A 22,134-nucleotide genomic window follows, 5' to 3' on the forward strand; every position below is an offset into this window, starting at 1 on the left:
AGCATTGTCTGGTCATTGCACAAAGCTGTAAAATGTATTTAAAGGCCATGCAGTGGTCATTTTGACATGACGTGACCGCTGAACTGTCTGCTTAAAAAGACCTGTGCTTACGGAGGGCATGTACCGTGCATGGACAAAAGCCAAACTAATGCGATGAAATAAATGGATTACCCAAATATTTGTTTGCCTTTGTTAATGTCGTCACGTACTGTGGTGTGTTGAAAGTTTACAAAGTAGACCCACTGAGAATACTGTCACGCCAGAACCAAAACGGAAATGGGTGCAAACATGGAAGTGCGATGAGGAGCGATACAGAAAGAGGGCAGGGAGCGATACAGAGGGAGGGCAGGGAGCGATATGGAGGGAGGGCAGGGAGCGATATGGAGGGAGGGCAGGGAGCGATACGGAGGGAGGGCAGGGAGCGATACAGAAGGAGGGCAGGGAGCGATACAGAAGGAGGGCAGGGAGCGATACGGAGGGAGGGCAGGGAGCGATACAGAAGGAGGGCAGGGAGCGATACAGAAGGAGGGCAGGGAGCGATACAGAAGGAGGGCAGGGAGCGATATAGAGGGAGGGCAGGGAGCGATACGGAGGGAGGGCAGGGAGCGATATAGAGGGAGGGCAGGGAGCGATACAGAAGGAGGGCAGGGAGCGATACGGAGGGAGGGCAGGGAGCGATATAGAGGGAGGGCAGGGAGCGATACGGAGGGAGGGCAGGGAGCGATATAGAGGGAGGGCAGGGAGCGATATAGAGGGAGGGCAGGGAGCGATACGGAGGGAGGGCAGGGAGCGATATAGAGGGAGGGCAGGGAGCGATATAGAAGGAGGGCAGGGAGCGATACGGAGGGAGGGCAGGGAGCGATATAGAGGGAGGGCAGGGAGCGATATAGAGGGAGGGCAGGGAGCGATACGGAGGGAGGGCAGGGAGAGGACACGGAGGTAGCACACACCCCACTGCTCTCCTTTGTCCTCCCTGTGTTTGTTATGAAGATGACCTGGATGTTATTGTGCCTCCAAATCAGTTCTTTCAACCGTGCCATGACGCGCTCCTTTACACTTCCTGATAAGCGCTTCTATGAATGACTGATGATTCATTTAATTTAGTAATAATATTTTGCTTCTGTGTATGTAATAAAAGAGGCGAGTCCTCCCACAAAAAAAATTAAATCCTTTTTCACCATCACCATTTTCAATAATAAAAACAAGAAAAAAATTGCTTGCCATGGTGAAATACCACTCTTAATCCTGCAGTTCTGAACAAGACATCAATGGACCTGTTTCTATTGTTAAGCTGTTTTAGATCAATGATATTGTTTACAATAAAATAAAGTAAATGAATGTTGTATTGTGTGTACTAAATACCCCCCCAAAAATGTGGAACTGTATGGGTATATGCCTTATCATGCCTATATATTTTTACATGTTGTTTATACAAAGATCTATTCTTGTTGTCTGTTGTGGTAAAACAATAGAGTGAACTCTGCATTGTAGTTCCAAGTTGATACAGCCTGCATCAAAGGAGAAGGTACTTTTGATTAAATTAATTAGGCGGTAGCAAGTAGCAGCAACTAATTAGCATGGGTTTACACACTTCTGTGCTCTTGTTTCTCTTAAGTAATGAGATTCTTCCATCTCTTTATTCTTCTTTCAGCAGCTGTCACCTAGTCGCTCCAGACACAAAGCAAGCAAACCATTACATACATGGGAGTATAAAATTGGGCCTGTTTTAGCATTTACACTTGTCAAAACAGCATCAGCTAAAATTGTGCATGATCATTTTCAGTTATCTAATTTCTTTATTTTGCTTTGGATACTGGGGCAAACTTCTTGAAGGACATTGGTGCTCATGGCCTGGGTTACCTGGCCCACCCCCTGTATCATTGACAGATAGCAGTTGTATTTAGATGTGTGACAAAAAATAGCTTTGGATTCCTGTATTTTGTAATTGCAGCCCAGTAAGACACCACTGGGGCTTAATGCTAAACGAACGCTGACACGACCCGTCTCCACGCACACATTTGACAGGTCCATTTAACGCTGATTAGATTTGCAAGGACATCGTAGAATACCCTCTCCTCCGAGTCTCCCCTGAATCTGTATCTGTGGCTGTAATGTTATGCAAATGATTTAATATGAAGATAAAAGACCATCACAGATCTCTCCCCTCTCTTGGTTCACCGCCCCCCATTTCCAGGACGATAGCTCTAACGAGCAGGGCACTATTTGGGAGTCATTTAACGATGGCCTTAGTGACACGCACCCGCTCGCCACCACCATCGCTTTGGCCATTAAGGAGCCTGTCGCACACCCACACCGCGACACACACGCCGCTGCAGACGCCTTTTAACGGAGGCTCCCAGTTTCTTACACATCACAGTGTCACAGAATAGAAAATTATACTCTCCTCCCACAGAGAAAATTGCTTTGGAATTGCTTGGTTATAAAGATGTGCTTTAAAGAGAGGGGGTGCATGCAATAAAGCAGGACACACACAAACACAATTACTTAAGCACTCCAAGGACAATTCTTACAAGTTAATCAGAGGATTTACCAATTATTGATGTCAAAGGGATTTGTTTGTGACTTATTTTATGTACAGGACAGTATATTTTTGGAACATATCAAGACTTCTTATCTTATTTTTTTCATTCTATTGGGTGCCTATGAAATAGCCTGATGTAAGTGGAGCCATCTAACAATGGGCCCATCAATAGGGTGCAAGAGGTCACCCAAGCCTTTAGTGCGAATATGATGTGACTTGTTTGACCTGGCCTTTGCTTGACCGCCTTTTAATCTTTGGAGAGATTAAAATAGAAAGGTTGAATAAGTACAATTTTTCTAACCTTACAACTACATATGCCAATGTTCTAAGTAGGGCAAAAGAGTGAGGGATCAAGATTCAGTCATGTTTAATCGTCAATTGGGGGGTTTTGAATCGAGAAGCCCACAGTCTCTGCACAACCGTTTTTTTGTGTGTGTGTCAACTGACACAGATTAAATCAAGTCAAAATTTTAGATCAATCAATACGAGGAAAACTGTTCTGATTTTGAGCCCCAGTCCCTATCCATCCCCATTAAATTGACCTAGATATTTAAAAGCCCACGACACTTTAGAAGTCTATGATGCAGAACTACAGCTATTGTCTTAGAGATGATCTTAGAAGTACAATCAATGGGTTTCAGAATGAGAAATCAGGACTGTTGCTATAGTGAAATTTGCAAATTATCTTTTGAGTTGGAAATGCTCAAAATGTTACATGAAACAGAAGCCGAAACCCCTAAATATAAACACATGATGACATTGATCCTTTAGTTTTATTTCAGTTTTAGTTGGCCTGGATAGGTGGGCGGGCTATAGTTGTTAGAAACTAGTTTATTCCAGGATGTTTAGCATTGTTCCGAGTATTTTTGGTTTTGAATGAAAGTAGACAATATTTGGACTTTTCCCTGTGCAGATGTAGAAAAACGACTTGATGCTATCCAGAGAATCCCAATCACCATAATTTGTATCATCTAATTATCTTTGTACTCATCAACTTTAAAGCAATTGACCTTTGGACAGACCTGTACTGCCATATGCAACCACAAAACATAACACAGCTAGTCATCGGGAAGTACAAAATATATACACAAACATATAGGCTTTACAGGGGCAAAGTATATGGCACGTAGTGTGTTGAAGCAAGCCACCTTAGACACCTCATCTCAAATAGAATTAGCTCCCTGGGCAGAGGCAAAATGACAGGCGCTGGGAGTCTGGCAGGAAGCGTAATGGGCTTGGGGTACCACCGGTGTTTTCCTTGTCGCTGAACCAAGGGGCAACAGTGTGGATAAGTCCAGACACTTGCATGGGGCCAGTTATACCATTCACCCTCCTGTTGCAAAGTGACCACAGAGGGGCTGTAGGACACTCTCTCTAAATCAGTTTAGTTTGGTGGAATAGTATGAGGGGAGTGGGAATTGAGATATCTTTAAAATGGATCAAGAGGTGGTGTGTTTATAGTTTTCTTGACTGAACAAACTATATCAAAAGCCCAGTTTGCATTGGACTTCATCAGATCATGGGCAGTCCCAGGGCTTGGGGAGATGCTTGTGGACTCTCCAGCCAATTTATGGGGGAGAAAGCACTTCGATCTTGGACTGCAAGTCTGAAGATTCACAGCGGGAGGCCGCGCAGCCCTGCAATCTATATTGGATTTAGTCCTTTGCCATCTCTAGGCCCCACACACCCCACAGAGAGAAACTTTTATCCGTCCCTAAGACAATATGTTATGACACACACATGAGTACACATAATGGAGTAAAGACACAAGCAGCAGCACACAGATCTACTAACTCCATCTTCAGGCACACTCCCCCACAGCAAGGAAGTCATAAGTGCAGCTTCTGCCACTGTAGGAGCGGCCCGGGGTCAATATACTAAGAGCTTAGACAATCTCAGAAAATGGGCCAACCCAGCGACTCAGTGAGTTAGGCCTACCTTAGGTTGACTATTGTTTCTGTTGGGAAAAACAAAAAAATACCATTTTAAAGGCCAAGGTGTAATCTCTTATCACATTAAGGCAATAGGGAAAAAAAAATAAGAAGAAGAAGGAAAAAAGAATTTACATAAAACTCAGACAAGGTCAGAGAGAAACAAGGTTCTTAATTTAGTCTAATCAACTGTCATTTGCATCGTGCCATTTGCGCAAGGTATTGCCACTAACTGAATAAATGGACTTCTTCAGACTCAAGGGGGGGCACTCTGGTTTTGATAAGATGGCAACATCCCTGATTTGCATATATTACTTTGATTATCTCATTACTAGGATGATTCTTGCAAAAATTTTGAGACTCGCGCAATCGAATTAAAATTACGGCACGCAATCAATAAAAGGGCAGAGTTGCTGTGAAAACACCCCGCGTCCTCGGTTTGTATGGTCAACCAATGCTAAGACATGGAGACGATGGTTATGGTGATGTTGCAGCAAAGGATGATGGTCTTGATGATGATGATGATGATCGCCTCTTCAGCTCACGAGCATCAGGCCTCAGTGTCTTCTTAGGAGAGTCCTGGGCTTTTGATTCCTGTGATCAAAATAGTAATCAGTAGAGACAATGGGGGCCGTGAAATTGCCGCTCTCGTGTGGGTGACCTATCCACCTGCTACGAATCTAAGAGTGGCCTGCAGGCGGCTCATGCTCCACAATCGATAATAGCGCTCACATTTTTTTCTTCGGCTCAAGCTTTCTGTGGAATGATGAAATCAAGCGTAAGACGCACACGCCTTGATGATCCCGCAATGAGCAAAGTAGGCCTTACAATGTGCCAATGTAACTTGCCATTGTCTGCTTTTGCTCTAAACTTAACTTAAGACATGAAACCATTTCTTACCAAATATGATACAGATTTTCACACAAATTGGATATTGCTGCATGTGTTGTCCAAGAAATGCTGGTACAGCATATTTTAGTTTTTCTCTCCAGATATAATTAGAACCGAGCATCACACATGTCTTGTGGATAACCTGCCAGTACCTAATGCATCCTCTTTTGTCCCCTATAAAGGCCAGGCATAGGCTCCACAAAACGGAAGTTTTCTACAGCTCCTGTTGCTTTAAGGAAACACGCGGACACCCCCTCTCTCATGTGGAACACTGATGTGCGCAATCTGGAGCGAGGGCGCACGTCCGCGTTTTAAATTCATGATGTAAATAATTACAGGCCTCGGAATTGATTTCCTTACGACCTTCTCCAGCCTCCGAATCCCCAAAAGAAAGCTACTTCTGTTGAAGCATTAAGTCATTAATTATTTTCCTTACATAAGGACAAATTATCGAGTCAGTTGAACGAAATTAGAACCCTTTGTTTCTGATCAGACCGCATTACCGCTGGAAATTACGGATGATGGCAGTGTGCACGGCTGCCTTTGTTGTTTCGATCATCGCCTGTCGCTCTGAACTCGCGCTAACAAAGTCATTAAATTGACTCCCTCTCGCTCTCATTATGCGGGCTGTTAATAACCGCTAATTAACTTTGCTTACGCGCGCCTTAAAAGCCTCCCTCCCTTCCCCGGTGCACCCTCACTCCTTCCTCCTCCCTTCCTTCTTTTCCTGCTTGGCCCCTTGAGCAGAGCAATTATGTCAGATATGTCAGGATGTACGAGGATGGAAGAGTTGTCTTTGGTCTAACAAGGCCACAAGCCCGACAGTGATGGGCAATAGTGCGATTTAGTGTCTAATGCAGACCATCATCTGGCATTACAGCCAACATTTATTTGGCTTTCCCTAATATATTGAAACTATTCACAAACTATGGCCATTTAATGCTATAACATGTCAGCTTAACAGCAATTAGACACAACATAAGGTATATTCTCTTCATAATTAAAATCTTTAAGCTCTTTGAACGAATTTGTCCAGAAGATGGCGCCATTTGAACGACACCGCGATGCAAACTCTCATGTCCAAATGGCCCATCGTTCCTGACAGACGTGGTACATGCTAAAAAAAGAGAGAGAAAGAGAGATTGACACAATACATGCAGCTGAAAGGATGAATTTGTTGTGGCCTGATTGAAAAATGAATCGCAATTATTGAACTTGAAACGTTGTTATAAAAAGTTGAAGTCCAGTGAGAGCATGTGGTCAAACTGTACACGTCCTAACGTAAAGTGTGTGACTCGTTTTCTTGCATGCACATATTAAATGATGTTATAACACGCAGTAAAGTGATGTGGAGCTGGTACCATAAGCCGCGGGGCTCCGCTCCGTATCTGGAGCTGTCATCCTTTCACCTGCGCGTCAAACAGACAGAAAATTGAAAATTGTGCACAGTCTATTTCTCAGCTCCATCCCCCTCCCTCTGGCTAATGTATGCGTGTAATTAGTGCATTTAAACAAAGCGCGGATGTCCTGCTGGCTGAAATGGCGGCTGACATCTCTTTTTCTGCAGGGTTAATAACAGTGTGCGGATAAATGAATCAAATTGTGGCCCCCAAATTACAGAGCGACTCTAAATACCCGTCTGTATTACTCACGTCTGTTTGTGACCGCGTAGGAAAAGGCATAACATTTTATATTGTTATCACACTCATTACATTGATTTGGGCGCAAATAAACAAGCTCCTAAGTTTGTGACACCAGAAAAGTTGGGTTAAATCTGACACAGAAACGGCGTTGTTTATTAATACTTGGCAATAAATTATACAGGCCTGACAATTGTCAATAATAAGTCCAATCCTTTTTAATGGGGCCATGGTACCTTCATTTACGCACACGGCTTCGCTCTTTGTGCCAAAATAAATTGCTTTTATATTGCATTTCTCCTCACAAAGTGACATAAACAATCGCTTAAAACATAAGAAAAAATAACTTTATATTGTATGGTGATATTTTGGGCTGCTATACTTCTTCAGACAAAGAAGAAGAAGAAGAAGAAGAAGAAGAAGAAGAAGAAGAAGAAGAAGAAGAAGAAGAAGAAGAAGAAGAAGAAGAAGAAGAAGAAGAAGAAGAAGAAGAAGAAGAAGAAGAAGAAGAAGAAGAAGAAGAAGAAGAAGAAGAAGAAGAAGAAGAAGAAGAAGAAGAGTAAATTGCAGCTCGCTGAAGTTTTTGGATTGAATTCTGAAAATGATCCATTTAACAGTGATGGGCTCTGAGGCGAGGATAGGGGTCATGCCATTCACAGCAGGTTAAATAGACTTTCATTTAAAATTACATTCTCGATCCATCTCTCTCCCCCCCACACTCTCCCTCGAGCGCGGAGTCCCCCGCGTGGTATCCCGTCTCCCCGCGCGCCACCCTCACTTCTCAGACTGAACGCTCTGAGCAGAGAGCTAGAGCGGCACAAGGAAAGACAAGACACCCAACAATAGTCTGCATTTAACCGTTTTAATACACAAAAACACACAATAATGTTGAAATGGCTATTAAGACTATGTTGCATTTAACACAGAGACATAGAAGTGATCATCTTGCTCCCTGAATTCATATTTCCAGTTGTATGTGATCTGATATTTATCTTTGCAGGTGCAGCGTGAGGTCGAAGCCAAACTCTGTGACAGATTTGGCATAAGGATTTACAGTGAAGTAAATGCATCACGCATTCTATATTAAACAAATGTCAAAATGTTTATTCATATTTTTTCCTTGTACAACTATTGGATTGTTGGATGCTTGTTCCAAAATGTTTTACACACAATTGTTCGATAATGGCCTGCAACGTTTGAGCCTAGTTAAGCTATATATTTACAAAATTAATTAACTAAAATTATATATTTATATCCTTACTCATTAGAAGTGGGCTACTGATTAATATAGGCCCATATGTTCCTATGTTTATTAATTTCTGTTCATTGGCAATAGTGATAAATCTTTTCTGATTCTATATGAAAAAAGCAGCTTAAGCTTATTTATATTTGAAAAAGACAAAGTATTTTTCTCACCCATAAAACACAAGCTCAAGCATATTCATTATCATTTATTAATATTATAAACCTGTAGTGAGAAATAAACGCGTGTGAGCGGCATGTGTTTTAAAGTTCACCGTGAGTTCAGTCCGGGAAAACTCCATGTCAGGTTTTGCCGTCCTACCCCCAAATTAACTTTAAACGCCAAAATATATAAAGCGGCTACGCGGTCTCCTGCCGCACACACGCACGAGCCAATCAGGCGCGCACTGGTGACTTCCACGTACAGAGGCGAGCGCACGGAGCGACATCTCTGCACTGCGCAGCCGAACCGCGTTCTGTCATTAGCCGCGAGGGTCTCAGGGGCGACGGAGCGGAGAGAGACAGAGAAGAGGGAGGAGTGAACCAACCCCGGTGCGCATTGACACGGCCGTCAACTCAAAAAGGACACGAGAAAGTAACGCACCGGACGGCAAAGAACGCGCGCGAGAGGGAGAGAGTGTGTGGGAGACGGAACAGGACAAACCACGGAGTCGACATGAGTGGTCAGTTTGAAGACGACATCCACGACCGAAGCGACAGGAAGAACAGCAAGTCCCCCACGCTGCTGTCCTCTTACTGCATAGACAGTATCCTGGGCCGGCGCAGCCCCTGTAAGGTCCGGCTCATAGGGGCACAAAGTTTGGGTTTGCCCGGGAGAGGAGAGCTGGACAAGACCACTGACGGTAGGTCCCAACACTGACAAATGCAATACTTTTTGTGTGTGTGTTAGTGTATTATTTATGAATGTGTTTTTAAAAGATAGTTTGTTTAGACATGAACGAATAAATGTGTATGCTTAAAAGCACTTGAAGAAGTTGTTATTGTCTTAATTTTACGCGTGTGTTTTGCGCCTTCCAGGCCCAATGAAAGACCACCTCTCTCTGACCGCCGACATGCACCTGCCTCCCAAGCTGCGGCGGCTGTACGGTCCCGGGGGGAAGTACCTGCACGAGCACACTGAGAAGCTGGAGAGGGAGAGGTTACTCCTGGAGCAAGCCAGCGAGAACCTCAAAATCACCCAGGCGCCACAGGTGAGCATCAGTCGCAGCAAATCTTACCGGGAGAACGCGTCTCTGACCCGTGGGGATGGCAACCAGAGCCCCGGTGAGGGCTCCGAGGATGGGAGTCTGGGACTGATGGAGCTTGGCCCTCTGAAGTTTGAGGAGGACGCGGGGAAGGAGGAGGAGAGCTGCGGGGACGCGTCGGTCTTGTCACCGAAGGATGAGGAGAGGGAAAGCTTGAACGCGGGAGACGGAGATGTGAGAGACGGCGAGGACAGCGTGTGTCTGTCCGCGGGCAGTGACTCGGAGGAGGGGATGCTGAAGCGGAAGCAGAGAAGATACAGGACTACGTTCACGAGCTATCAGCTGGAGGAGCTGGAGAGGGCTTTCCAAAAGACGCACTATCCGGACGTTTTCACAAGGTGAGAACAGCAAAAAGCTTATTCACAAATGTAGCTCTATTTTTTTTTTTTTTTGTACTTATTTGTATTTTGATGCTACAGGTTTTATGTTATCTGCTGGTGCTCTGGTGCATTTGTAAACCAATATTCTAAAATTATTAAATTGTAGGTTGTATATAACTATTATAGCATTATGCCTTATGCCTATAATATACAATAAAACAAGCGCAACAGATTTCCTAAATAAATAATGGATGCTCTATCACGATAATTTATGTATGAAATTTGATTAAAATGAATCCTGTGTATTAAAACAGCAGTATTATGATTTAAAAATGTAAATAATATAATTGAATTAATTACATATATTACAAATGCTTGACATATTATAAAAGACCAAATATGCTAGTGTGTTTATTTTCACAAATGGTACAATTAATAGCATTAATTTTGATAAATGGACAAGGATCACACGTGTGTAAAAGGACACTGTGCGGCTCACAGCTCATAAAACACAAATACCAAGCCCGTGCCTCACATACTTGAACACAATGGGCCCAAGCGTGAACAGTGGGGCCGTTTTGTTACCTCACTCGGCTCCCGTAGACCTAAACGAAAGCGCCATTATTCTAACAATGGAATTATTATTAAATGTTGCGGGATTGTGTTTCCTGCTGGACATTACACTGTCCAGGGAAATCCTTGGGCCCAACCGCGAGCCCGGGTGCACGGGCTCGCGCTCGCACTGACGCCGGATGTGTGCACTTTACGCACGTTTACGAACAATGCAAGAAGCACAGCCAAAAAATAAAATCATTTATTCATTTCGCATTTTTGTAGCTTGCACCCTCGATTATAAAACGCATTTGTCATAGAAGAATATGCATTTTTTATATTGAGATTATTCAAATCTTCCAATCGATTTACTTTTAGGCGACTTGTAGGTCTAATTTTCACTATACGAGCCCATCTTGCAGCTGAACGGCACGTCAATTGCTTTGTGGCAGGCTAGTTTAGATGTCATTATTTCACCCATTATGTTGTTACAGTGACAGGCCTGGGCTAAGGAAAATCTAACAATCACTAGGCCTATTTCTGCCCATCTGTGACAGGGAAAATAGAATATGGCTATGGCGTCTTTTTGCAGTTCATGCCAGGGTGAAAAAAAATCAAGCTTATTTTGGTCGTCTATTGTTGACAGTGAACAACAGGTGGGGACAAAACAGCAATTCTGCCCTGCTTCCAAGCGCTGGCCTGTAACCTTGAATCGTTTCTGTCCGTCTCCTCTGGCTTATTCTCTCCTTTTTTGTCCATTTTGTGCTTTTCAGAGAAGAGCTTGCGATGCGCTTGGATCTCACCGAGGCCCGCGTGCAAGTAAGTCGCATGCTTTACCCACAACGCCTTGTAAAAGCGAGCATCCTGTTGCCTAATGTTTCATATCATCTATAAAATGCCCCCGACGCACAGTGCACAGTAATAACCGGTGATGTGCGTCAATGATTGGCCGTCACCGATTACGGGGCCAATTTGGGCAGTAATTTATTACGGCAAAAATGTGTTAAATGGGGAGGTCTTTCCTGTTATTGAATGTTATTACGCGCGTTTTAGTGGCAATTAAGGCGACGCTGGCAATTCATAAAAAGCTCACTTAGTGCAGGAGCAAACACAGTTATATTCCTGAGATGATGTGCTGTTTGAATTCCCATCACAGGAGACGGGGAAGGGGGGGGGAGGGGAGTGCTAATGCTATTTGATTTCCCATTATGTGATTGCAATAGACCTGCATTGATCCGATGCTTTGCACTTGGGAGCGAATGAGAGACCATTAAACGTGTTTGCTCCCCCCCACCACCCACCACCCTCCCTCCTTGCCATCACCTCGCCCTCCCTTTTACCCCCCCCCCCCCCCCCCCCCCCCCTTCCCTTCCCCTTCTGTCTCTTTCTCCCTCATCTCCATCCTCGCTCCTCTCTCCTTGCATTGAAAGCGTGGCTCGCATGTCGAAAGGCCGGGCTCATAACCAGAGAGACAGTTCAAACACGGTAAAACAACAGATGTCTCTTTAGGGGCCGTAGGTGAACAAATCACTTAACGGGCGCCATCAGGAGGTGATAAAAACTCATAAATTCCCCAGGGGCTGTGTAATGCTAAACAGCCCTCCGGGAATAATGTGCGCATGTGTGTACTGTCCCTGTCGCTCAAGCCGCGCTGTTCAATCACTTTGGCCCATGTTGACATTTTCCTCGTTGCCCGTGCAAACTGGCCAACACTGGATGCGTGGGAAAGTTAAATAGTCTTGTACTTACATCTCTTAAGAATTTAATTTAAAGCGCATTAATTGCCATTGGAGCCGGTTCAGTGGTAATTTTGGGGATCTTTTGTTAACACCGCTCTTAATTATCTCTCCCCACTCTGAAGCTTGACTGCGGGACAGGCTTTAATTAGTCAGAAAGTAGATTTAGTGAGGAACAGTGAGCGGCAGAGTTTACTGTGCGTGTAATTACCGTTGACTTTACGCCTATTGGACACCACCTGAACTAGACAAGTATTTTGGCACAACACTCACTCGTTAGTGATGAACTGAAAAGAAACTTCTCAGCCATGTAAATTTTATGGAACTAGGGCTACAATCTTTCAGCATCATCTGAACTTCAGGCCTATAGCAATGTATGTATAAATCATTAAAAAAAAAAAAAAAGTAAAAAAATAAGTTTTCCATAATAAATGATGTGGAAGTATTGGTACATCTCACTTTTTGGATGGTTTGAGGCCATTTGTGCCAGAATAGTATTAGTTTAGGCTTCGTGCACTGGCTATAGATGCTTTTGTTCAGAATGAGTACAATTTCAGCTGAAGGCATTTTGTTGTGTTTTGATGAAAGGCTAATTGTATTCTATCTTACTTTCAGGTGTGGTTCCAGAACCGCAGGGCAAAGTGGAGGAAGCGTGAGAAGGCAGGTGTGCAGGCCCATCCCTCAGGTCTCCCTTTCCCCGGGTCTCTGGCGGCGGGTCACCCCCTGAGCCACTACCTGGACGGTGGACCCTTCCCGCCTCATCCCCATCCTGCCTTGGAGTCTGCCTGGACGGCTGCTGCTGCTGCAGCCGCTGCCTTCCCTGGACTGGCCCCCCCACCACACAACGGCGGAGGACCTCTTGCTACACCATTGGGCCTGGGCACATTTTTGGGGACAGCTGCCATGTTTCGCCATCCTGCCTTCATCGGACCTACATTTGGAAGGTAAATACATGAAATATTATACTTTACAGTAATATTTCAGACTAGTATGTGGACATGTTCCGCTGTCAGATGGGGGTTTGGAACCAGTTTTCAGTCATTTGACAAAATACTAACAAGGCCAAAAACCTTTATACACTAAAATAAGTAAAAACAGTAATTTTGCACTTCCCATTGTAAATAAATACTACATATTAAGACTACTATGATGATGTCTTCTGAAACCCAACAATATATTACATTGTATCCCCATTGTCAAGTATTCACAAAGGGAGAAGGATTGCTCCTCAAACATCTACTGGAATAAATTGTACTACAATGAGCAGCAATTGGCTCATGTCTGACAAATGTGTGATATTGTTAATAATTCACAGTGGTGTGTAATCACTCTGTCAGATGCCCTAATAAATTAACCAAAGCTGTGATCTTAAAGGGAAGCTGTGAGGAGCGATGTCACTGCAAACTGCATGCCACAATTAGCTCCTCGTTTGATACTTATGTTGTACTACATTACTCTGTGTTATTAACCTCGATTTGATTTTCACAAATTAGAACAATAATGCAAAGATACAGAAACCACCTACTGTGCATCTCAGGTTTTTGAAATGTGATAAAGTAGCTTGAAGTATAATTTGAAAACCATGATGAACACAAATATAGAGTTCTTTAAATTCTTTAATTCGGGAAAACAAGACTTTGATAATTAAGCATTTCTGAATTAAGTTATTGACTGTGATTGCATTTGTACTCATTTTCCGTCTCCCCTTTCCTATCAGTCGTAAGTAAAGAATAAATAAAAAAGATCTCATTTTCAAACAGACTTTTAAAGCAGACAATTCAGTCAATATGATAGACAATTGTAACATTTGGTTTTGTGCTTGTGTCCAGACTCTTCTCCAGCATGGGCCCCCTGACCAGTGCTTCCACTGCGGCTGCTCTCCTCCGTCAGCCTGCCCCGCCTGTCGACAGCCCTCCACACACAGGCCCGGTGCTGCCAGACCCCTCCTCTTCATCCTCCTCCTCTTCCTCGGCTGCAGCTGACCGTCGGGCGTCCAGTATCGCTGCTCTTCGACTCAAGGCAAAGGAACACTCGGCACAGCTCACCCAGCTCAATATCCTGCCTCCCGGAGCCACAGGGAAGGAGGTGTGCTGAATGCTCCACACCAGCTATAGGCCTCCTGTCCCGGGCGTAAGTCCAATTCCGAGACTCCCCCCGTCCCCCAAAACCTGCCCTCACATTCATACCTCTGGAGGCTGCTGTCCCGTGATGCTCCACTGCCCCAATTACCTCATGTCCCCCAACAAAATAGCACGACCAAATCTGAGAGAGCACTGGCTAAGTGATGTCTGTTAAGAACACTTGTCTCATTGATGAGCTAACTTAATAAGGCTGTCTAGTTACGTAATTAATTTATATAACTCAAAGTGAAACAAAAAGAATAGAACCATACATACACACAGATTGAACCAGTCTCAGCATTTACCAGGCCATAATGTAGTTTTTTTTTTTCTTTTGACATTTCATTTTTAACTTTTTTGGCACATTTATTATAATAATTTGAAATTGTCATGCTTTTTATTTTTTGTAACAATTATAGGTATTTGTTTGAAAGCGTACAGCTACCAAAACCAGATCTTTAAAAGTAATCTTCAAAACGGGACACCAGGACTTTAAAACAACTTAATCTGTGCATTGCTGTGGGCTGAGCCAGTCTGCTTCTAATAAAGGCATGTTGGAGGAGGTCCCACATGAACCAAAGGAAAAAAAAACTGTCCATAGACCTTCCGTAGCCTTCTCTACAAGCCTCTCCACTTGCACTTGTCCAAACAGCCAAACTCAACAAATGCTGCATCCTTTCAAACCCCCTATGTCTTTCCTCCTGTACATTTCTTTGAATTGCAGTGTTTTGGTTGGGACTGGTTATAGGACATGTGTGCAAGTAGAGATTTGTCTCTGATGACATGACTGTGTGAGAACATGTATATATTGTGTAAAGATAGAAGAAAAAAATGATGATTTTCAAAACAAGGTCATGTATATTTAACTAGACCATTATTTGCACTCATTGTAGTGTTTAATGAATGACGCCCTTGTCTAGAATTACACTTGTGTTAATGAATTATTCTTAGGTTTCTAGATCATTATTTATGTCTATACTTACCCCGAAGGACTGACAGATTTTTCTTAAGTGATTGTAAAATACCTGGTTTAATAATTTGAATAAATGGACACTGCTTCAATGACTTAAATTTTATCATTTCAAATTGCTTTAGGCCTGAACCAGGAGAAAAATGTGAAATAGGCTATAATAGAACTATTAATAAAAGGTGTTATAAAGAAATTGTCTTTTTGTCCTAAATCAATGAGCAAAAATATGATTCCTATACTGTGTTGGGGCAAAAGTGTTGAAGCTTAAGGAACAGGTTGTTGAAAATGCTTGTGCGCAGCTGTGAGGGATAAAGCAGCGCGGTGGCTATTATTCCACCTCAATGAGAAAACATGTATTAGGTCCCAAATGACAAATGTAATCCAGTGGCCCTGCGTGCGTCAATCCTCTTCAGCGGAGTTGACAAAATACTGACCATATATTCATGAGCCTAATCCCCAACATGTGAAACGCGCGCACAATGGAGAGGGCTTTTCAATTAGATCACCCACTTTATCTGGGGGCCCCGTTACAAAACTTCCCTCAAGGCCCTTTAAAGGCGCTAAATTGGTCTTAACATCTGTAATGCCGTGTCGATGGAAGCGGTTCGCCTTTGTCATTAATGAAGTAACAAACCACTTCATCAAAAATGCCTTTCACACACGCACCTCGTCGACTTAATTCCCCTCCCAAATCTCCCCACTTTTTTCCATTGGACCACAGCGGAGAGACGCACGGACCACTGCAGCAATCAATGGTAATTCTTGTCCCGTTTGACCCATCTTTGAGCTCGGGCAAATCGCGTGAAATTACTCCGCGGATTAATTTAGTCTCCGTTCTTAAATGCGTGCTTTTGTGCGCCCCCCCTCCATATTAGGCTTGGATCTTCGGATCATTATTGTCTACACCTGTTAATCACAAGTTAGACCAAAAGAGGGACAATTGCGAGTGAATTTGGATGGTTTGAATTCAGCTGGTCTTTGGCCCATGGCGCAATAGACTGGGAAAGATTGTTATGCATAACCATAAACCCACGTTGTTTTTATTCCGCGGGGCAATGAAGCGAAAGTACTTTACTTGTATAGGGTTTTGATGAGATTGGAGGGAGTTTTTTTTAATCCATTGTGAATATAACTAATGAATAGCAAACCAATTTGTCCCTAATATCAAGGGAATGCTGGGAGGCGGATGGCCCGCTGTGAGCCAGGCTTTAACTTTCTCTGAGGCGCAAAAAGGCGAGAAAATTGAAATTCAGTGGGTGTGGACCCATAAAGTCACACTTGTTGGATGTGTGTCCTTTTATTCACATCCCAGACCAGGGATAAAAGAATCCTGTGCATACAGGCCTGTTGGCGCACAGAACCACACTGCCCAATCATGCACAAATACGCAAATTTGGCGGCATTTAAAAGCTACACAGTCACAGTTTTGTTACACAATGTGCTGGTGCATTGGGTTTCACAAAGCCGTCTCCTCACAGGTTAACACAGGTAATGTGTTCTCCCAATCCACCATTTCCATCATCACGACCATCGCTTCGCCTTTCCAAGTCCAGCTGTGTCCGGGACGTGATTTGGCCCGTGATTTGGATTCACCCGGGCCTCGTTTCTCTCAGCGCGTCCCGTCGCCTGAGAGAATAGGCCCAATCACTCCACCAGGCGCCTGGATCAGTGTTCACTCAGGCCCCGGGAGAGAGACGCTCTAAAAGGCGCTTTGATGATGAACAGCCCGAGCCTCGCCGCTCCCCTCCAGGCGAGCCAGCCCTGAATAGCGGGGCCATGGCACCGCGCTCCCCGCTCCGCTCGCCCCTTAATTCCCCCGTCTCTCTTGCTCTCATCCAATTAGCTCAGTGTATTAAGCGGTTTATCGTCTCATAACCGCCCATTCAGCTCCAACAAGGGAGACACTTTGCAATAGGACCGGCTCTCCTTTTGACACCCCTTTCTGGTGCTTGTATGGTACACCTCCCAGTGAATAACGGCGACAGAATAGGCGACTAATTCCCTCATCAAAGCCTGCCTTGTCCATTGCTGGTCAAAACGACGAGCAATAAAGCTTAACACCACTAAATAAAAGCGTCGTGTACGACCTTATTAGCTTTGCAGAGTCGAATTAATTCCCATTTGACTGGCCCAAGCCAAGAGGACAGAAAAAAGCACTTACTGCAGAACAGCGCACCATTCAGAGGCCCACACTGATTAATTTTGACAAACAAATTGATGCAAAGAGTAAGAAGGAGCACTGTTGATATGATTTAATAAACATGTAAAGTTAGAGGCAATAAGGAGTAAATGGCATGTGGCTCTCACGCTGCGCGCTCTATCCATCGCGTATCGGATCACGGTGGAAGTGTTCAGCCCACTTAAGGTTGCTTTCACAAGTTACAGTGGGTTTCAAGTGATTTGTGAGGCGTGCAGTGTTTATGGAAATGCACACGACAGGAACGAGTAAAAATCCCCCACTGTATTAACAAAAAAGGAGAAAACTGTGCAGTCTTTGTACATCTAGAGGCACGCTGAGCCAAGGCGGGCTTAAATGGTTAGAATCATCATACATTAAGGCTATTTCAGTGTGTCACGTGGTCAGAAAATGAAACTAATTGACTTTCACGTCCCTTAAGATATTATGCAATGCTGTGGGGCGGGCTGCTGCTCTCCTACACATTATTACGTCTAATTTATTCCATTTGTGGCGACCAAAATACATTCAGAATACCAATGAGAAATGGCGGTGTGATTTATAAAGGTGCACCATGTAAGATTTCAAGTGGAGGCCCAGGGTATGGCACCAGCGTCTCCATGGAGATGTCATTGCGTTGCCTGGAAGGTTTCGCAGTGTGGCATTATCCGTCTTCAAGCAGGGGACACGTTAGGTTAAGTTACGGGTCAGATCTGCGGAGAGGCGACCCCACGCTCAAAAACGATGCATATTTTTTAAGGTGTTTTTGTGCTGTAAAAACATAGAACTACCAGATATAAAAGTTTTATGCCATACAAGGAATCATTCCAGGTAAAGAAATAACATCTCCAAGGAGACAAGCAGGTGGTACACAAGTGTTACAAACGGCACCTGAACGCAACCTGTATTGGACTTTAGTTTTACAGAATTAAACTCAGGTTTCAAACATTTTTCATTTTTTAAATAATGGTGTAAATTCACATCTATCTGCCATTATAGTCTACTTTAGCCAAGATGGGCTGATACGCTGTGGGGACAGGACAGCACAACACAATGGGAGGAATTAGATTTAAGTCTATTTTTCAGTTATTTGTTGATTATATTGAAAAATTGCATATGCGTTATTCTTCTGCTGTTCTTGGACTATGCGTTGCAACACTGACCTTGCATGACAAAATAAAAGATTCTGTTATCTTAATACAAGGAAACAAACTTATCAGCATTTTATTGAGCCTCAAATGTCATCATCAAAATACAAGTATCAAATATTTAACCATCACATGCAAAACATATTATAAATGATCCAGAGTCACAAACGACACAACTGGTTAAAAGACAAAGTATGAAAAACAGTTAAACGGACAAGATCAGATGTTTGATACAAAAAGCTTCAGTTCAGTGCGCCTGGCCTTGCTCACCCCCGTCACTTCCCAGCATCCTCCTCTTCTTCTCCCATACACACCAGCAGCCCCGGCACGACGCTGCACACTGGGGATGAATGGTAGTAATCAGAACAAGTGTCCCATTCGCTGCGGGCATTCGCTTGGTCTTAGTCGCCTCAGCCTGGGTCACTATCATTGCCTAATTAGTGTCTTTTTGAAGTACACTGGCTGCTGGCAACGATAAGTCATAGACACACGTGCGAGGCGACAATAGCATGGGCCGTTTAGGTTTGATTGCGGCTGCACCTCCACACTGCCTACCACGGCGAGTGATGGGGTCAAGTCAAGAGTTTGCAGGCCGTGTCTGTGTCAAAGGGTGGACGATTGTGATTGAATTTGAAGTCCTATACCACAGCCATTATGTATAGAGCAGTTGGTTTGAGAGGGTCCACGGGTCAAACGCCTAAAATGACCCTAAAATGGGAGACAAAGCAGGTGTAATCTGAAAAAATGCCACAGCGGTTGGTCCCTGATAACCGGTATATTGTGTTGTGGGTTTATTTGAGGGAGGAGAAGGCCTGGAAGAGCTTGGCTAGGTTGATCTCGGAGTAGCCGCTGATAGCCAAGGCCTTGTCTGGGACTTCTTTGAGCTTCCGGTACACTTCTTTCTCTCTGTTAAAGCCGGTAACGCGACCTGAAAAAAGGCAAAGGGTTAGATACTGGTGTTCATGTTAAAAGGCCCCATAACATGCCAAAATAATTTACTTTGCAGCATTTATTTATATTCAAAAGTCTAAATTTATTTTCATACATATGCTTTGGAATAGAGGTTGGCAGATAATATTGAGTATAATTTATAATAAAAATGCAGTCAAAAGAGCTTATTTTAAAAGCAAATGGAAAAAAACAAACAAAAAGTAAGCTTCTACATAAAGTTGTAAAATGGTCCTTTCACATTTGTCTGGTACATAAACCTCCATTAATACAAAGACAGTTGGATTGACAGAATATCTTCGAAATATCGTTATCACGCTATTCATTTTTGCCCGCCCTTATATAGGAATACTAATGCACACTCATGAACTGAATGTGCAACAAACTGTTGAAGCAGACAAGTATATCTCTCTGCACTTCTGAAGTCCAAACTGTCCCTGCACTTATTCTAATCATTTCAGAACAAATTGCCTTCAGGACAAAACATGCATCTGTCAGGATCATGTGCTGCCAGTAAATCATGCTCCAATCCCCATTGGATCAGTGGAGTAATTCAAGCATTAAAAGAAAAAGAGCAGCCTGCACATATACATACAATGTAAAGAGCAAATACATGCTTGTGTCCATGGAGATGGATAACTTTAATGCCATTCTGTGAAGCATTAGAGGCAAAGCAAAAACAAAGCAAAAAAGCTGGTGGCAGCCACACCACCAGAAAAGTTACATAGTGCACTTTAAAGTAAACAATGCTGGAACTCCATAAGGACGAGAATTGCCAACACTCCTGCAAATACAAACAATACTATGACGTACATAATCCTGCAGGTCTTTAAAGGCTGTAGTACAGTTAAGGGTACATTCACACACCAGATCAAAGCTGAAACTGAACCTAGACTAGAAAAGGACAAAACTGGGCTCAAGCCAAGGCCTAACCAAGTAGGACAAGTGTGAATGCACCTTTATTAGAGCCGTCTTGGCACAAACAACACCTGGATCCAGACCAAAGATAAAAGTTGCATGAATTGCAAAGATTTTTTTGCAAAGATCTTTTTAACAACCAACAAACCAATATTGGTACAAATACAATTTCCATGTTTGTAAAACTACTGCTTTCAGCAATATACAACCATTTTGAGAACAGGAAAAATCCTTTCGCTTCTAGTGTTTCAGTTCACACTTTTAGTTCCTTTTACCTAATCTGTATTATTAGCCATGCACTAAAGTGGCTAACTGCAGCTCAACATGGCGTTCTAACAGTAACTGCCTCTAGCAGTACTGTCAGGCTGTAGTGTCATCAGTAATGCTATCGCTGAGCCCCGAGACTGGTGACAGAATTGAACTGATGGGTCGATGATGAACACATGCACACAAAGTATCAGAGGATTGATCGAGAAGACCGACAAGAGCATGAAGTCAATATCTGGTCCCCTGTTATCCCTTCAGGTGGGCCACAATGAGGCCACAGAGAAGACCGGAGCTGCTTTTCTGCCAAACCAGATCTTTACAACATTATACAGAGGCGCAAGTGTAGGCAAAGTATCATGAAACCAAGTAATAACACGCTCAAGACTGTGATACACCCGGAATAATGATGTATCGACTCAAAATGGCCTTGTGGTGAAAAAGTAAGTGCAGAATAGAATTGGACCTGATCTGATTGAAGTAGCTTATACAGAGGACAAAACAACAGCTTTTTAGATAGTTGCATTTTGACTTTCCCAGATCTGCCGCTCTGCTTGCAGTTTAGGGCAGAAACAGACAGTACACTGTAATAAAATACCCTCGGTAATGCTTTGCACCTTTGCAACCTGTAATGACATGCAAAGACATTGTACGTATGTGTGTATCTTAATATTTGTTTGAGTATTCTGATAACAATGTTTAATCAATCCTACAGAAATGTGTTAATGTCTTGGATTAGTCATGAATAAGGTTTAAATATAAGACATTTAAAACTACACACCAAAGCGTGGAAAGGTTTTTTTAAATGTATGATCTAGAAGTTTCCAATACAAAATTTTCCATTTGTAACCAGCTCTTTTTGCAGTGTGCTCTATATTCAATGTTTGCCCATCTTTAAAACAATAAAAGCATTATCCACATGCCCTCCTCAGATTACGACAGGTTGTTCTGCATTAAATGTAATGAGGTAGGTACTGCATATCAAATGTAGTGTAAATCAGCGTGATACCATATCTGTAATGTATCATATTATTTTTACCCAATAGAAATGGAGGGCAATTTTACTCATTCAACATCCCTCTTGCACTTAAAAGACGATTATGGTCCATATGGTTTATGTGCCATCTCGCCTGCGTGGTTCTCGGCTAGTATCCTACATTAGTGTCTGCTGGAAAAACACTAACTTAGCAAAGGGAACAAAGGTTATATACATAGACCCCTTAGAGACGGTAAGAGCAGTTAAACACTTACAAAGGCCTGTCCAAGTCGTTCACTGTAAAACACTTGGCAAACTGTAATGACAAATGTAAGCTTGATGGTGTAGTTGACTTTAGCAGCAGCAGCCACTATTACCAGATAATCCTGCCGTTGGCGGGGACAGGGAGGCAGAAAGGGGAACATGCGAGGAAGGAAGGTACAGACAAACTAGTCTATTTATCTGGGCGAATGGAAAGGCGCGATGATGCATGAT

The 22,134-nt window shown here is 43.3% G+C and overlaps 3 protein-coding genes across 3 annotated transcripts in view; 2 read left to right on the top strand and 1 right to left on the bottom strand.

Moving 5' to 3' along the window:
• The window catches only part of pdia4 (protein disulfide isomerase family A, member 4), a 290,521-nt gene that overhangs the window by 210,463 nt on the left and 57,924 nt on the right, over positions 1 to 22,134 (top strand). The gene's annotated exons all lie outside the window — the stretch shown is intronic.
• Positions 8,686 to 15,304, top strand: arxa (aristaless related homeobox a). Its single transcript, XM_072450687.1, has 5 exons — positions 8,686 to 9,109; positions 9,285 to 9,849; positions 11,157 to 11,202; positions 12,735 to 13,063; positions 13,949 to 15,304. The coding sequence occupies exons 1-5, from the start codon at positions 8,923 to 8,925 to the stop codon at positions 14,211 to 14,213; spliced, it is 1,392 nt and encodes a 463-aa protein (XP_072306788.1). The 5' UTR covers positions 8,686 to 8,922; the 3' UTR covers positions 14,214 to 15,304.
• pola1 (polymerase (DNA directed), alpha 1) overlaps positions 18,712 to 22,134 on the bottom strand; it is a 52,968-nt gene continuing 49,545 nt past the window's right edge. Inside the window, exon 37 of the mRNA XM_072450688.1 lies at positions 18,712 to 19,461. Coding sequence (XP_072306789.1) covers positions 19,325 to 19,461 — 137 coding nt within the window. The 3' untranslated portion in view covers positions 18,712 to 19,324. The remainder of the gene's footprint in view (positions 19,462 to 22,134) is intronic.

The sequence above is a fragment of the Eucyclogobius newberryi genome, unplaced genomic scaffold, assembly GCF_026437365.1.
Source record: "Eucyclogobius newberryi isolate DKJ021-1_F unplaced genomic scaffold, fEucNew1.0.hap1 SCAF_18, whole genome shotgun sequence".
Classification (NCBI taxonomy): Eukaryota; Metazoa; Chordata; class Actinopteri; order Gobiiformes; family Gobiidae; genus Eucyclogobius; species Eucyclogobius newberryi.

What these genes read in the sequence shown, in the direction of transcription:
- arxa (XM_072450687.1), top strand. Translation starts at nt 8,923, where the DNA reads ATGAGTGGTCAGTTTGAAGACGACATCCACGACCGAAGCGACAGGAAG. An exon ending in TATCCGGACGTTTTCACAAG is followed by an intron (nt 9,850 to 11,156) that starts GTGAGAACAGCA and finishes TGTGCTTTTCAG; the next exon opens with AGAAGAGCTTGCGATGCGCT. An exon ending in TCACCGAGGCCCGCGTGCAA is followed by an intron (nt 11,203 to 12,734) that starts GTAAGTCGCATG and finishes TCTTACTTTCAG; the next exon opens with GTGTGGTTCCAGAACCGCAG.